Below are 17,668 nucleotides of genomic sequence, written 5' to 3' on the forward strand. Positions count from 1 at the left end.
ACTTAGTGGGAGGAATAGGGAAAAGTACATCTCCCTCTTTCCAGAAGCAGACGTTTCTAATTAAAATTTTAAACAACGATATCTACTAAACAACATTTTAAAATAAATAAGACAAACTTTAGTATACAAATCTGATGGAATGTGCAGTTGTTTTAAGATGAGCAATGCTATTGTAGTGATACAGAATGACTGCTAAAATATAGTAAGTGATAAAAGCAAGATATAAATGCTATTAATGCAAAAGCAGAAAACAATGTATATGCCAGTGCATGCACCAAACATCTCTGGAACATCATATAAGAAATTTTTAATAGAGATGCCTTTGGGGAGGACAAATGGAAGACTAGGGAAAAGGCTATAGGGTGAGAAAAAGAGGACCAAGTTTTTACAAATGTTACCTTTCCAAAAGAATTACTAAGGAAGGTTGCTAAATAATTCATTTCATCTTGAATAATATGCAGGCAAAACATGGCAATGCTGTGTATGACTAATAAAGATGAAATGTGTATAATTAAAATGAGAAAACACTACATAAAGTAATAGCAAAAGAATAGTTCAGTGGGTGACAGCAGAACAACAGACTCGTTCTAGGAATTAGAATACAACCTAGTACAGGTGAACTAAATAACTACTTTTAAAATGTATTTTAGATTCTGATATCATGGTGAGCTAGGCACCTGAATAAAGCTTCCCACTGAAAATCAGCAGAAAAACAGACACAGCAACCTGGATCACTCCATCTCAGGGCACAGGTCCTCAGGTGAGTTCCCCCAGATGAACTTATTCCTTTCATTTCAATGAGGACACAACAGGCAAGATAAATACTAACAACAGGCAAGATAAATACTAACAGGGTGGTGTAGTGAAAAGAATGCAGGGGTTGGGCATGGTGGCTCATGCCTGTAATCCCAGCACTTTTGGAGGCCGAGGCAGGTGGATCACTTGAGGCCAGGAGTTTAAGACTGGCCTGGCCAACATGGTGAAACCTCATCTCTATTAAAAATACAAAAGTTAGTTGGGCGTGGTAGCACACTCCTGTAATCCCAGCTACTCAGGAGGCTGAGGCAGGAGAATCATTTGGACCTGGGAGGCAGAGGTTGCAATGAGCTGAGATCATGCCACTGCACTCCAACCAGGGTGACAGAGTGAGACTGTCTCAAAAAAAAAAAAAAAAAAGCAAGCCCAGGTGCAGTGGCTCACGCTTCTAATCTCAGCACTTTGGGAGGCCAAGGCGGGTGGATCATCTGAGGTCAGGAGTTTGAGACCAACCTGGCCAACATGGCGAAACCCCGTCTCTACTAAAAGTACAAAAAAATTACCTGGGCGTAGTGGTGCGTGCCTGTAATCCCAGCTACTCAGGAGGCTGAGGCAGGAGAATCACTTGAAGCTGGGAGGTAGAGGTTGGAGTGAGCTGAGATGGCACCATTGCACTCCAGCCTGGGCGACAGAGTGAGACTCTGTCTTTACAAAACAAACAAACAAAAACAAAACAAAAAAGGAAGGAAGGGAGAGAGGGAAAATAAAAGTATGCAGGGATTGTGGTTGAGAGTTCTGGATTCAAACTTCCATTCCACCAACTGGAAACTATAATCTCAGATAATTTAGTGAAACTGTCATTTGCCTGGGGGACCACTTTCTGGGTTATAGTGAGAATTAAGCAGGTATATAAAGTGGGAAAACTCTGGCACAATGCCTGGCACCCAGCACTTGTTCCGTAAATATTAATTGGCTGTCATTAGCAGAGACTAAGTGGAGACAAGAGGTTACCCTCAACAAGAATAGCGACCATCTTTGCTTAGGTATCTGAGGGATTTCATCAAGAAACACCACACAATGACAGAAAAATTACTGAGTCTAATATTGCTGGACTAACTGTTCAACATCAATTATGAAAAAAGCAATTTCTTCTCATAATTGTCTACATTTCAAACAGTCCCCTAAGAAGATGTCAAAGAAAATACCTAAAGTAACATTCAGTAACTGAGAAACCCAAAACCATTTTTGTGGGTACACCTGATAATATCCCCACATTCTGTAAATGGACCACAGCAGCAAACCTTTTGGTACACCAAGGCTCAAAGCCTAATAGGCTTGAGATTGATAAGAAGACAAATAAACAACAGCATTTCAAACAGCAAATTACCAGCGATCATTTCTTTAATTTACTGGAACATATTTAAACCATGTATATACCAAAGGGCAGAATGGCTGACCCTGACACACTTCCCTGTTACATAAGCACTAGTCTGTAGTCAGAGGGGATGGAGCAGCAGCAGTAACGTGGGGCTGTATGCAATGGGAGGGGAAGGGCAGGGTTTGGGCATGTATTCATATGTACATACAAATACATGCATACACTAGGTTGGAAGTCGTTTGTTGAAATAATGTCTCAAAAATTACCAACTGATTTCATCATGAAGTCAAAGTACAGGGAACTCAGCTAAAAAGCACCAAAATGAACAGCTTATTAAGCAAAAATATATGATAAATGCAGTATTTTAAAGTAATAATGAGAGCCAAGACACGTTTTTTAAAAAAGCAATGGTCATCTTCAACGTTAAGTATGCTGGTTAAGTTAACTTTTAGTTAATTCATGTTTTAATTTTAGGGAATGACCAAACTCAAGGAGCTTCTACACTCTAAGGCAAGAATCAGACAGGAGGATGAAGGGAACTTCAGGGGAAGGTTATGATGTCTCCAACCAGACTGAAGATCAGAGGTAAACACTGCCCACCTTCTCTGCAAAATAGAAGGGGCTTCCAAAATACAAATACTAAGCAGGTATACACCTCAAGAGCAAATGACCTTTCTATTCCTACATGTTTGTGGCTATGCAGGCCTTAGGCAGAGACAGGAGTAAAATCAGGACCTTTGGCATTGCCAAGGCAGTGACGTCAATCAAACCTGGCCACATTCTCTAATTCTGGCACTCTGAAAACTTGCCAGTTTTTGCAGTTGTAACAAAATCAAGACTCTCTTGCTATTCAAATGTCCCCAAGGATCTTGTGCAGGCTCAGTCTCACACTCCTCCTCCACTAGCTCATTCAGCGGGGCTAACCTAGAGGCTCTCTGAAGAATCCCATTCTGTACATATTTATTGAATGCCTTCCAAGTGCCAGGCATCTTACAAGGCTTTGGGGATGAGCTCACTCAAATTATTCATCACCATGATCCTATATTCCTCATACATTTTCACAAACTGTAGGACACTGGTTTAGCAAAGAGTCACCCACTAGAGCAGTGTCCTACCATTCACTCCACTTTCCAAAACTGACTACAATTCAGAGGGCTTAAGTTTGCTAACTACATCCTTATAAAGCTATCATGCTGCACTCGTACATCAAAGAATCGATTGTTTGGCCAAATATAAACAACAGTGAATACACTCACGTATAAAATAATAAGAACAAGAGCTAAATCCTCATTCTTTTGGACTTGGGCTTCACTGTTCTTGGCAAACTACTAAAATGAAGCTATTTTTATCCTAGAACTGTAGGGATGCTCACAGGTAGCTCCCTGGCTACTAACATGCTGGAACTGGCAGAGCACAGAAGCAGCTTAACTCAGAAAGCTTCCCCCTTTCCTGTGGTTGGAAATACGAAATTATAATCAGCTCTCAAGAATAACAAAAATTATAAGAAACAACCAACATGCTAATGATACACGTAATGAATGGGGTGAAACCAAGTGTTCAGGTGAAAAAAAAAATATCCAGTGATTCAAGAAAAGGCTAAAATAAAGCACGTGAGTTACATGGACATCAGATCAAAATGAGTTAGTGTGGAAAGTTTCTGTTTAGTATACACAAACAAGATACAAATCCAGACTGAGGTCTGCAGTTTTATCAGCCATCATTCTGAACTGAAAACGCAAAAGCTTAAGTTCTGATCCCTGATCTACTAACTAAGTAGCTACAAGACTTCAGCAAGTCATTTAACCTCTTCTGGTCCTAGAGATGCTGGAATGAATGGTTCCTATTATTACTGAGACTGATCTTCCTTTTCAGCTATGAAATTATAGGATTCCATGAAATGAAAATGCAACGGTACAACATTACCATGTTATTGCAATCAGATGGGTCATAAGTGCTCTGTTTAAAAACTTTATAGAGTTCCATAAATTCTTCATTCATCTCATGAACTTGTCCATTTAAAATTGCTCCTTTGGTACCACCGAATTCCAGTCTTTCCAGCTTTTCAAATTCCAAAGTGCTCACAAATATATCCTTTGTAAAAAACACAGTAAAGACCTTTCCACTACATTGAGCAGCAAAATATTTTAAAGTTTCAAATCAAGAACATTTTCAAGTGTTCAAAATCAATGAGTCAATGGACACTTAAATGACAGAAAATAAATATTAATTATTTAATTAACAAAGTCATTGCTAATTTTTAAAATTACTCTCCCATTTTCATATTTATTAAAAATTAACTCTCACTGGCCAGGCGCAGTGGCTCACGCTTGTAATCCCAGCACTTTGGGAGGCCAAGGCAGGAGGATTGCTTGAGCCCAGCAGTTTGAAACCAACCTGGGCAACAAGGCAAGACTCTGTCTCTACGAAACACAAAAAAGTGAACTAGGCATGGTGGCATGCACCTGTAGTCCTAGCTACTTGAGAAGCTGAGGCGGGAGGATCACTTGAACCAAGAGGTCAAGGCTGCAGTGAGCTGTGTTCACACCACCACACTTAAGCCTGGGCGACAGTATGAGACCCTGTCTCTACAAAAAAACAACAAAAAAAGAATCTCTCAGTGTAAGCAACCTCTAATTCACCATAGCTAGACATATAACTCCCCCAGTTTTATATCCTCCTAAATGTAATTCAGATCCCCAGGTAGTATCCAAAACTCCTGTTTTCATCTCCCCATACTTTGCAGTGAGTCAGCTGCTTTACTGAAAGTGAGCCCAGGAAACTGTTAAGGAAGGGATATGTAAGCTGCCCTTCATTAGGTATTTCACATTCAGAGACAGAAGAGGCATTCAGACTCATTTAAGTGACTATGAGAATTCTCAAGACATAAAGCTCTAATTTTGAATGAAATAAAACAAATCTTATATCAATGACAATGTCCAAAATTCTTACAGCTTTACAAAGAAAATAAGGCAGTGTCATCAATTTAAACTTCTTTTAAAAAAATCTAAGCCAATAGGCACCATACAAGTGTAAGAGTTTGTGTGTTGTGTTTAATTTACAGAGCACATATTTCCATGTTTTATTTTTACCAGCGGTTTAAATATTTTTATAGTATAGCATATATTCATATACTAAAAAATAGTGTGATAATTTAAATTATCCAATGGGTTTTAGGGTATGAAATAGCAATTTTAAGGATTAAATATATAAAAGGAAAAGTGGATTTATTTACAGAGGATTAGTTTACTGCTTCCTGATTTACAACACTCTTCCAGATTAGTAAATTCTAACAGTCACTGATATATAAAGAGATTTACTTATACTCAGTGTAATAACAGAATCAAAAATGAACTTTTAAAAAATCAAAATGAAAGATTTAAAAATTGCCCTTGTATCACCATAGCATTGGCCTGCTGAGCTCCTTATTGAGAATCACTGGGAAAGGAGGCCTCCACCTATGATGTAAAGTAAACCGTTCCATGAATCATGTGAAAAGCTAATGCCTTTTTGAACCCACCTTCAACATGAATAAGTGCAAGAAAAAAAGAATACCTCTATTTTTATCAAACGATCAAGAAACTTGTCAAATCTGCAAAACACCAGATGAGACTGGAAATCCCATGGTCTCAGCTTACTTCCCATAAAATAGCTTGCCAATTTTTTTCTATAGTTGAAAAAGCAGTTTCTGAAAGTCTTTAAGATGTTAACAGCCACCTGCACCTTTTCCAGTGACTCCTCTATTTCTCCCTTCAAAAGGTCCTCAGGTGAAAGGAAAGCTGTTGCCTAGGATTTAACAAAAGGGAACAATGATTAAAACTGTGTTTAGTAATTCTTCCCTGTAACTGTCTTTGTTTCGAAGAATCATTTTTAAATGCCAGTATCTAAAGGTAGGCCAGCAATGCTGAAAGAAAGAAAGCACAAATTCTAGAAATTCAGCTACTTGGACTTCGATTACATACTTGTATAAGTTAGAATTATATACAGGAGACCCTACTATTTCTGGATTTTTACATTCTAGCAAATGACTAAATTGTTGCTAAGCCTCATTATATGACAACTGTCATGTAATTTGCATGAGTGTGCCTGCCAGCAAATATTCTGAACAATCATTTTCTCATATAAAGAATATAAAGAATATATAAGCCAGACAAGGAAATCTATCAGAACATGAATTTTGAAAGTACACTCACTTTATCTGGTAGTTCAGGGCCACTTGCAAAGGGAAAGACCTGATTAGGAGTGTGTAACAGTGGAAATTCTTTCAAGTTAGCAAACTTCTCTTCTAGGGGCTTAAGTAACATTACAGGACATACAGTCTAGCTGACATGTCCCACATGAACTAGTTTTGAATAGAGGAAAAGAAAGGAAGAGAAGAGAAGGGTAAAAGAGAAAGAAAAGACTAGAAGATCCATGTGGCACTGGTCAAATTCTCATGGGACCAACCAACACTCCCAACTTCTTCTCCCTTCATATTTGATACCCACATTCCGAATTCCCCTCTTCAAGGACCAAGAACCTGTGCATTCTGAAGGTTCTTTTGTATGCTACCTCTTCCTGATGCATCTTAACCTCATATAAATTATAGGTTTAATTTGTGTGCCTTCAATTTTGTAGTTGCTTAGAAAGTTGTTCAAGATGTCAATGGATAATGTAATGAAAGCCCTGAGTTCAAAATAGCAGAGGGAAGCACTTCTTCCTTAAATGTAGGCATATGACCTTCCATTTCCCATTAATGAAAACAGTTTTACAGGCAATATAGGCCCTGTGCCATGAATTTGTAAGGCAATAAGAAAATCATTCATTTAGTGTCTAAAACCCCTACTGATTAGACTCCTTCCCAATCTATGCTTTTATTTCCCAATCACGTTAGATAGAAAATTAAGCTCCACATGAGGGCTGCTATAATAGCAAGTTATTCAGGACAGTGAAGAGAACCACCAGGAATCCCTTAGCAATGTGAATTTTAAAGGAGTTTACACTTTGATATGGTATATGGTGTATTCCATACACCTTTATCTCTATGTATTCTTTATAGTAAATGTATCTTTTTAGGATGCTGAAAAATCTATGGCAAACAACTCCATCTTTTGCTTGAGTGGCCCCTTCTGCTTTAGCAGCCCCCTGTTACCTAATTACTTGTGTTTAAAGTAACGTCCCTAGGACAATCCATGCTTAATGTTTATTCCTGTGCTTCCTGGCTGGCCCTCACACAGATGAGGCAATCATAGACAAGGAACCTCCTGTTCATACAGACCACTGTTGAGTAAGGCCTCCTAAGACAGGTTATAGTACTTAATGTCCTAAATGAAAACACCCAGTCTGTCTCCTTGCATGGGGAGGCAGAATGTGTGAGAGAAAAAGCATGACCTGAGGCAGGGGCTGGCTGTGATCCTTCTGGGGGCCACGAACTACTTTTGTGATACTAGTTAAGTTGTCTCAGAGGATCTATTTCCTTAGCTGCAAAATGAGGGAAATGAATTAGGTGAATCTCAAAATCCCTTTTAGCTCATAAACTCTAAATTCTTTTCGACCTCTCACAGTACCCGCTCTGGAACATGCCTAACCACAGCAGTTCTATCGTCGCATACTTAATGGTACCAGCACAAACAAGCTAAAAGCCACCAGATTTAGGATGAACTGGTCCCACTTCAGAGCCCTTATAAACTAAAATACTGTTAACCAACTTATTTATCAATAAGCTGATCGATTAACCAATTTACCAATGATATTGTTAGTTTGAGGCTTGTCTCTCTGCTGCTGCTTCTCTATTCTTTTGCATGTGTTTTTATGGACTGTTGTTTTAGCTCAATCCTGACAGCTCTACTCCACACTCGACTACTCAGACTTAAACTCTTCCTCACCTAGGATCTTGTAGGTGACAATGTCTACAACAGATACACCAAGCCATGGAATAGACAAGGTAGTGGCTAGAGTGGTAATGACACACAAGGACCAGGGAGTAGAGTCAGGTTACCAGAGAAGAAAGGCAAGGCATTAAGACCCCATTAGCAAAGCCTGTGCTAGCATGCAAGGTGAACAGGTGATGCCTTTTATGTGTCTAGCCTAAATAATGATGTTAGTGGTCACCACTAGAAAACAAGAGAAAAGAAATACATTTGTTTTTAAAGTAACAAAGGGTTTCTGACTCTGACTGGCATTCCAGTCATAGGGTCAGGCATATAATGAAACTGAGTAAAGTAGATCAGAAACGACAGTGAACGGAGAAGGTCATGGTCATCTAGACAGCACCTGCTTCACCTAAAGCGGCATTTGAAGCTATAGTCACTGGCTGCGCCTACGGGGATGGCGCAAGCACTGTAGTAGCAAGATCTCTGAGTTTTCAGTGGAGGTTGAAATGCTGGCATTTAAATGAGATCTATCCAATTTAAGTATTAACAACAATTTTTAAATTAAAAAAATATTATACAAAATAAAAACATTGCATTGATCTTTGGGCCAAATGAGCTGATAGCATGTCAGCTTATGACCTCTAATATGTAACACAGGAAGGGTTTGAATTTTCACAAAAAGTTGATCAATAAATTCATGAAAGCAAAGAACATGTAGGTGACAAGAGGAAATACAATTATAGAAAACATAAAATGTGTAATCACACATATCATGCAAGGTACCAATTTAAAAACATGTTACCACTATAACACAATAAATGACCTCCAATTTTTTTTAAAGATGGCAATGCTCCAAGTTGACAGGTCATAGTGAAACCTTTTACACATTGATAATAGCAACGTAATTAATATAAGCTTTTAGAAAATAATTTGTAAGTATTAAATATTGCTCAAGAGCCATGAAAAGATTGTACCTTTTGACCAACATCAGGAATTTATAGTAAGCCAATTATTCCAGTCAAAACAGGGGATCTTTGTATAGTTTTCTGCATGTTGTTTATAATCAAGGAGGCTGGAAGCAACTTACATATACAGCAGTAACAAAATCGTCTTTCAAGAAGTTAGTACAAAATTGTACGTATGATAAAATGTATAAATGCTTAATAGAGTGATAAAACTGCAGAACTATTTCCACTGTTCCAACACTATGCAATGAGAAGACTTTACAATTATCATTAGCATACCATGTATTAGGTCACATTTAGACATGAAAAAAACTTATTTTAAAATATGGAGCATGGTATAATGGTGGAGAACTCTATTATTGACTTGCTGCATTGGAAAGTGACTTACCTTCTTAGGCTTCAGGGTTTTTTTTTCATTATAAAATGAAGCTACTAATAATACCTAGGTCGTAGTGTTGCTATGAGGACTTAACTTCTGAATTTTTGTAAAGGGCTTGGAAAAGCTCCTGAACAAAATAAGCATTATATAGTGTTTGTTAAATAACTATATAAAAGTAGTAAAATTGGTGGCTGGTGGTGAGTGTTTCAGGGAACTAGCTATGGACACTGGCTAATTGTTAACTTTTGACTCCTAATATGTTGGGCATATTTACCGCAAAGTCTGAAATCTGCCGTTCATAGAATCAAAGGAATCGGGTCAATGAAACCTTTGGATAGAAGCCAGAACTAAGGAACAAGAGAAGCCACATTATTTTATCAGGAGCTTGGCAGAATCTGGTTGTTGACACAGACTAGAAGCCAGACATGAGAAGTTTACAGGCTTACAGATAACCAGGACTTAAAATAAGTCACCTGTGCTAACAAATAGTCTTCTCCATGATTTATACATTAACAAGGATTTGCAGTGAAACAGTTTAAATTATTCTCAAAATAAGAAACAGGTCCCTAAAAAGGGGTTTGGGGGAAGTGGTGGTTATAGTTTTTGACCCTGAAACAGTGATTGTGGTGTTTTACATAGAGATCCAAGCCATTAGGGCCCAGGGAACCTGTTTAACAAAAGGGCAAAACTGAGTTTGCCCAACAGAGTAACAGAAATTGAACAAAACCAGAGGAGATGATGATAAAATATAGCAAGGGATCGACCTGTTGTTATCTCCTACCAACAGCTGCAACTAGCCTGTAAGTCAACAGTTTGTCAAAAGAACAAAAGGCAACTAACATTTACTGAAACTCAATTAAACACCAAGCAATGCTGGAGACTTCACTTAGGTTATCTTTTAATCCTCGCAATAGCCATGGACTAGGCATTATCCCCACCGACAGATGTGGAAACTGAGGAGTAATTTAACTTCCCTTAAGTGGGTCAATTAGATTTGAATCCAGGTTGGTCTGGTTCCAAAGCCTTTCCCACACAGCACTCCATCTTTTCAGCATCAGAGAGGGAAAGAGATGAAAAACATTAACAGTGCAATTTCATACTCCAGAAACTCTAAGCTACAAGTCTGCAGACCTGTTCTCTGGTCTGGCTTTCCTCCTAACTTCTCAGGGAAATTGAGCAAATAACATCATTTTTCAAGTCTTGGTTAATTCATTTGAAAAATATCTGAATTGTGTCCCTTCAAATTGATACGTTGAAAGCCTAACTCCCAATGTGACTGTATCTGGATATAGGGTCTTTAGGAGGTAACTGTGATTAAATGAGATTATAAAGATGGGGACTTAATCCGATAGGACTGTGGTCTTACAAGAGGAAGATGGCCGGGCGCGGTGGCTCACACCTGTAATCCCAGCACTTTGGAAGGCCGACGTGGGTGGATCACGAGGTCAGAAGATCCAAGACCATCCTGGCTGACACAGTGAAACCCCGTCTCTACTAAAAATACAAAAAAACTAGCCGGGCGTGGTGGCGGGCGCCTGTAGTCCCAGTTACTCGGGAGGCTGAGGCAGGAGAATGGCGTGAACCCGGGAGGCAGAGCTTGCAGTGAACTGAGATCCGGCCACTGCACTCCAGCCTGGGTGACAGAGCAGGACTCCAACTCAAAAAATAAAAAATAAAAAATAAAATTAAAAATAAATAAAAAAGAGGAAGATGGCCAAGTGAGGACACAGTGAGAAGGCAGCCAGTCATCAGCAAGCCAGGAAGAGGGCCCTCACCAGAACCTGAGCACGCTGGCACTCTAATCTCAGACTTTCAGCCTCTAGAAATACGAGAAAAAATAAATTTCTGACGCTTAACCTACCCAGTCCATAGTACTTTGCTATGGAAGCCTGAGCAGACTAAGACACACCTCCAAATAAGAACCACTGGATTATGTAGCATCCAAGTATCTTTTAGCTCTCAAATTACCTAATACCCTGTGGTACTGTAAGCATGGAAGAATCCACATTCACATAGACAGGATGAGGACACAGAGGGAGCTGGTCCTTTTTTTTTTTTTTTTTTTTTTTTTAACATTTTGCAGGTTGAGTAAGGAATAGAGAAGCAATTATAAAAGAGATTTTAAAAGACCAACAATGAATCATAAGTTTTTCAATACAATTCTACTACTATATTTTTAGGATTTTCTTTTTGCCAGATGCTCTTAACTTACCACACTTTCCAAAAGGCTTTTATCAGTCAGTGTTTCTGTGAAAACGAAAGGAAGGCTACAAAGAAGGTACTACACATCTGTCTTTTACTGGAAACTGCCTTAAAGCCTTTTGAAGAAAGGTACAGATATTAAACAAACAAAACCCGCCAACAACTTGTCCTTTATGTCTGACTTATTTTCATAGCTTTCTGCCATTTAGGATTAAAAGGTTACTTGGCCTTTGTTACCATAAATGTCCTTTCTCAAAAAAGAAAAAGAAAGATGGTGTTCTTACTGTATTACTAGATTATTCTTCACTAGTCTAGTAAAACCTACCTCACAGCAACAATTCTTATTGTTCCTGTTTTTTGATGCTTCATACCTGGTTAATGAAGAGATTACAAAACTCTTGCAATAAAACTATAACCCGAGCAGGGGTGTTATAAAACTTGGAATGACTCCAGATCAGACAGATGGTATGAAATAATGGAGCGATTAATATGCGGGTCTGTGAGAATTCCGTCTCCTGGAGACATTGGATGTGTCTCCTCAGAGGTCTCAGGTAAAGTTCCACATCTTGGGCTTCGAGAAGGGCTGAAAGCAAAGAACCATCATTAACGTGATTCCAGTTTATTATTTTTCTTTTCTAAATTCACTTTACATGTAAAAGAGAGCCACGTAAAACAACACGGCCACACTTAAATGCTGTCATAGTTCCCTTTATATTACTTATCCTATAATCTACACATGAGCAATGTGGAAGACTTTAGACACTGTCCATCTGTAACTCAGTCATTTGGGAGAGCACTGATCTAGTTACCCACATAGCATAAATAAATTGTGATGGAAAAAACAAGGGAAAATACCCCTGGAGTCTAAAGAAATTTACTCAACCCTGTGGAAACTGTGGGAATAAAACCTCTCTGCAATGTTGTCACTTCATGGCTTGGATTACAAACTTCATCACTAGAATGTTAATTCCTTCTAAGAACTTGGTATAAGCACAATTAAATTGTTTACTCTCTCATTCCGGTTTCCTATGACAGTAACTCATGCAATGACTGAGAAAAATTATATCATTAATAAAGGTTTAAAATTGTTAAGAACAGTGATGAAAGTACTTTGAAACTCGACAGAGGTGAGGTTGTACAACATCATGAATGTATTAAAACTTGAATGAATTATACACTTTAAAATTGTTAATTTATGTTATGTGAATTTTATTTCAATAAAAAAATGTTAAGCATGGTAAATATTTTTTTTCACATGCTATAGAGGGCCAATCCCAGCACTTTGGAAGGATTAGTTGAGTCCAGGAGTTCGAAACCAGCCTGGGCAACATAGCAAGACTTCATCTCTACAAAAAACTTAAAAATTAGCTGGGCATGGTGGCAGTTGCCTGTGGTCCCAGCTCCTCAGGAGACTGAGGTGGAAGGATCACTTGAGCCTGGGAGGTCGAGGCTGCAGTGAGCCATAATCATACCACTGCACTCCAGCCTGGTGACAGAGCAAGACCCTGTCTCCAAAAAAGAAAAAGGAAGAAAAAAATCAAACCAAAGAATGCTATAGATATGAAGAAACATTTAAATATTTAACTCTCATTAATGACTGCTTAATCGAATCCAAAGTTTTCTCTTGCTTAGCACTGGTCCTTTTAATATACCCTAAGTGGATTTCCATGATATTCCATTTTGCTCCCAAGGCTACAAATACCCCTGATGAAGTGAGAACAAATTTTATTATGAAAGTAGGGAACAAGGTCCAGTAAATTCTAGTTTTTGGTGTTAACCCAAAACACCTGTGTCAAGAACAAAGAAACCCTGCTGAATTTTGTCACCAGGAGTCAAGGATGCACCCAGCCACTTGATGTGTAACCAGTTAATCTGTCTATGTAACAATAAAGCCCTGAGAATAAGAAGGATGTTCAGGAATTATTTTCTTTTCAAGATGTACTCATGTTTCAAAATTAGCATTTTTATCAATGTTTATGTCAACATTAAATAACTGTATCTAGTAGGTAAGTGCTCTGAAATATTAAGTGTCCTTAAAATGTGATCAGCATGTCTGGTGACTCCACAATGCCTGAACTATGTCTTTGAGAAGAGCTTTCTTCCTCCAGCTTGACCATGGGTTTGGGCCACTTGTTCTATTGAGAAGTGTTTTATTTCTGTATCTCCAGGCCACACGCACATAAGGCTCAGAGGACCCCGGGATTCATTCCTGCAGAAGCTGCATCCGGAGAAAATTTTCATCCTATGCTAACATAGGATGAAAAAAAAAAAGCCAACAGTTTCTATGTATTGAAGCATACTTAATACATGTCCAGTACCTCGTATAGTGTATAATATGCTATCCCTAACCCAGTGGTTCTCCACCAGGAGAAATCTTGCCACCAGGGGACATTTGGCCATGTCTGGAGACATTTATGATCACCACAACAGGGATGGCACCAGCAGGCAAAGGCCAGAGATACTGCTAAATATCCTACAATATGTAAGATGGCCCCCCCACAACAAAAAATTACCTAACCCAAAATGTTGATTGTGACAAGATTGAGAAATACTAAATCCACATAGCAATTCTTCAAGGAAGGTGTTAACAGGCCAATACAAACCAGAGGCTTAGCAAATTTAAAATGCTCAGTAAGCGGGGTTGGGACAGGAATTCAGATCTTACAGAGCCCCTGCTGTATATATTCCTCCTTATCTTATGCCCTCTTTTTAAACCGAATTCATGCAGAAAACCCTAAAGATGTATTAAAACATATTTGAAGTGAATTTTCAGTATTTCCTAACTTTCCAAAGTCACATGGGAAAAATAAACTTTTTACTGTTAGAGATAAAAAAAGTTACTTGTCCATATTACCTCCAATTGTATTATTAAAACCTCAGTATCGTGTATATCCATAAGTAAATGCTTATCCATGTGCAAAGAAACATGAACAGAAATCAAGGAACTGAGCAGGATTGTCATCTTTGGATGGGGCTGAAACTAGATAGTGGAAGGACAAGGATGGTGAGAAGACTGTCAACTGGATATCATTTTATGATTCCTGGTTTGTAATAAGATGCATGCATTGTCTATTCAAAATTCAACAAGCCCTCCACTCTGTACATTTCATCTTCACCAAACTTCAATGATGGCTTTGAGTGTTTGCAAGCTAAATAACTGGTGGATATCAAACACACTCAGAGAACTGAACTGGTGAATAACTAGACTCATCATAGCCCAATCTGTTGGCTGGAAAACCTCTATCCAGAGTTTTTTTTCCTCTGCTAAATACTGAAGGCCTCACTCCTCCACAAACAGTCTAATTAAAATTTCAATCTGGAGCCACTTTGGCAGGTATCTACCACATACCAGATAAACTAAAAGTAGTTTAGTATGGGTGGAGAATAAAGTACAAAGGGCGAGATGAATTTATCATCAGAAGAGCCAAGAGCAATCACTCCCCGAACATGGCGGAAGGGTAAATGTCAAGGCCAAGCAGGCAAGGGTTGGATCATGAGCAGATGGTGATATTGATGCCAGGCTGAGGAACAAGAGTCTTACCATTTTCCACAGCCAGAAAAATGTCCTTCAGAGTAGGAAAATAGCTGCTTTGTTTAGTTGTCAGGATCTTAACCATTTTGAGGACAATAGGTGCCTGAAGCTAAGTTAAAGGAAAAAAAAAAAAAAAAAAAAACTTTAATAAATATAAACTCGATTACTAAATACATCATTCTGTAATAAAATATTTAAATGCTATTTCACTCACAAGTGATTCAGTATTTAATACTCAAAGTGATATCTGGTTTCAAGTTGAAAATAATTTTTAAAATACATTGTTTTCTTAGCCTCATATTTTATTTTGCATTTAAGTGTTTAAATTTGGATCTATATTATTATATGTGATAGTTATAATTGAGTGTCAACTTGATTGGATTGAAGGATGCAAAGTATTGTTCCTGGGTGTGTCTGTGAGGGTGTTGCCAAAGGAGATTAACATTTTGAGTCAATGGACTGGGAGAGGCAGACCCACCCTCAATCTGGGTGGGCACCATCTAATCAGCTGCCAGAGCAGCAAGAATAGAGCAGGCAGGCAGAAGATGGAAAAGCAGAACTGCTGAGTCTTCTGGCCTTCATCTTTCTCCCATGCTGGATGCTTCCTGCCCTCAAAGATCAGAATCCAAGTTCTTCAGCTTTTGGACTCTTGGACTTACACCAGTGGTTTGCCAGGGGCTCTTGGGCCTTTGGCGACCGACTGAAGGCTGCACTGTAAGCTTCCCTACTTTTGAGGTTTTGGGACTCAGACTGATTCACCACTGGCTTCCCTGCTCCTCAACTTACAGGCAGCCTATTGTAGAAGTTTACCTTGTGATCCTTTTGAGTCAATTCTCCTTAATAAACTCCCTTTCCTATATACATATATGCTATAGTTGTATCCTTCTAGAGAACCTAATACATTATATATGTAAAATATTAATTTTGCCATATGAAATTTGTTTCAGAAAATCTCCAAAAGCCATGTGAATGGATGTCTTAACTTTTAGAACCCTAAGTAAGTAATTTGTATGGCAAGCACCCAGCAGAGGAACCGAAGTTAGTCCTTCCAAAGCTGTGTCTCTCTACCAAGCAAGACCTCACTCCTTCCCAAATCAATTAAGTTGACTAATTACATTTTCCAGTCTTCACCATTTCCCTGGGGAAGTACTGCTCTTCCAGGGTAGCACAATATTTCCAATCATCTCAAATGCTGTCAAAATATTCTCATAAAGGCAAAGTTACTTTAATGTCAAAAGTGCACACCATACATACAGAACTCTGGATTAAGAAAAGAGGGCAGACCAGTAAATTATACAGTGTGTTAAACCTTTAAAACTATTGGTCATTGCTGCTCAGGAGACTTTGCTAATTTAATTTACAATTTCTAGGGCTATCTACTTACTTGATCATAAATGCATGACAGATTTTCTCTCCTCATCATCCAGAAATCTAGCTCTGCTTGAGGAGACAAGTGAAGACCATTCAACAAAGGCTGCACTGAATCTCTTTCTATAATTTCTTGGATTTGATGTGACCATTCAATAATCACAGATTCAATTGCATGAAGTATTATCCTTTCATTTGACTGTGATGGCCTACAAACATTAAAATAAAATAATTCAAAGATGAATCACTTTATCCAAAGACACAGATTTTAAAAGTTATTTTAGGCATCCATAAACTAGTTTCCTAAAAATAAATTCTTCAAAATCCATTATGTTTATAGTCTTGAGTTGTGGGGTTATGTTATTCTGTCATTGACATGTCTCTAACCTCAAAAAACACAAAGAATTATATCCTCAAAACCCATTTTATTAAAGGAATACTGCTATTGGCATGGCAATTACTATAGTTTGCTTTTTGTATAATTTGCTTTTTAAAAGCGTACTTTGAAAGGAAATAATACACATGGTGTTTCTGCACTTATTTTAAAAATATGATGTAGTTGTAATTCTCTATTTGCTAATGAATTTGCTAGGGGTGTGATATTAAATGGGTATGCTGACTTTCCATTTTATTTTATTATTTGATTTTATTTGTAGAGATGAAATCTCACTATGTTGCCCAGACTAGTCTTGAACTCTTGGTCTCAAGCAACCCTCCCATCTCGGCCTCCAAACTGCTTGGGATTACAGTCATGAGCCACCATGCTGGCCTGGCTCTCCATTTTAATATCCTGTATATACTGTACTGTTACGTACTTGTTCTCTGAATAATTCTGATCCAGATCAATCTTTCCTGCAACAGTGGGAATTGGTAGAAGAGTTCTTCTAGACATTTTGCCCCTAAAAATATACATCTTATTTTTCATGACTTCTATGTGATATTCCATATCTTGTGAAGTAAAACAGGACCAGGACTTATGGTTGTTCTTATTAGAAAGAACTGGCACTAAAATCTAGAGAAAGAGAAACATTGTTAAAAGCAGTTATATTAATTTACAGAAAATGTGTTCCTTCAAAGATTTTCTTGTCATACAAAATTGGCAACAAAACCACCCAATTTCATAAATATCATCCAATAATATGAAATCTACAAAGAGAGGACAAAGTCAGTGACCCATTTAGACTTAATCAATTAGACATAAATTCTGTCAAAGTGGAATTAGCATACTGCCTGTTCATT

General features: G+C 38.1%; 1 protein-coding gene across 1 annotated transcript in view; it reads right to left on the reverse strand.

Annotated features, from left to right (window-relative positions):
* Window positions 1-17,668, reverse strand: part of DNAH11 (dynein axonemal heavy chain 11) — a 370,125-nt gene that overhangs the window by 336,033 nt on the left and 16,424 nt on the right. Inside the window, exons 3-8 of the mRNA XM_038004732.2 lie at window positions 17,245-17,441; window positions 16,446-16,638; window positions 15,071-15,170; window positions 11,901-12,112; window positions 5,687-5,917; window positions 4,058-4,225 (exon numbers count right to left, since the gene is read on the reverse strand). Of these exons, the coding sequence (XP_037860660.2) occupies window positions 4,058-4,225; window positions 5,687-5,917; window positions 11,901-12,112; window positions 15,071-15,170; window positions 16,446-16,638; window positions 17,245-17,441 (1,101 nt within the window). The remainder of the gene's footprint in view (window positions 1-4,057; window positions 4,226-5,686; window positions 5,918-11,900; window positions 12,113-15,070; window positions 15,171-16,445; window positions 16,639-17,244; window positions 17,442-17,668) is intronic.

Source organism: Chlorocebus sabaeus, chromosome 21 (genome assembly GCF_047675955.1).
Source record: "Chlorocebus sabaeus isolate Y175 chromosome 21, mChlSab1.0.hap1, whole genome shotgun sequence".
Lineage (NCBI taxonomy): Eukaryota > Metazoa > Chordata > Mammalia > Primates > Cercopithecidae > Chlorocebus > Chlorocebus sabaeus.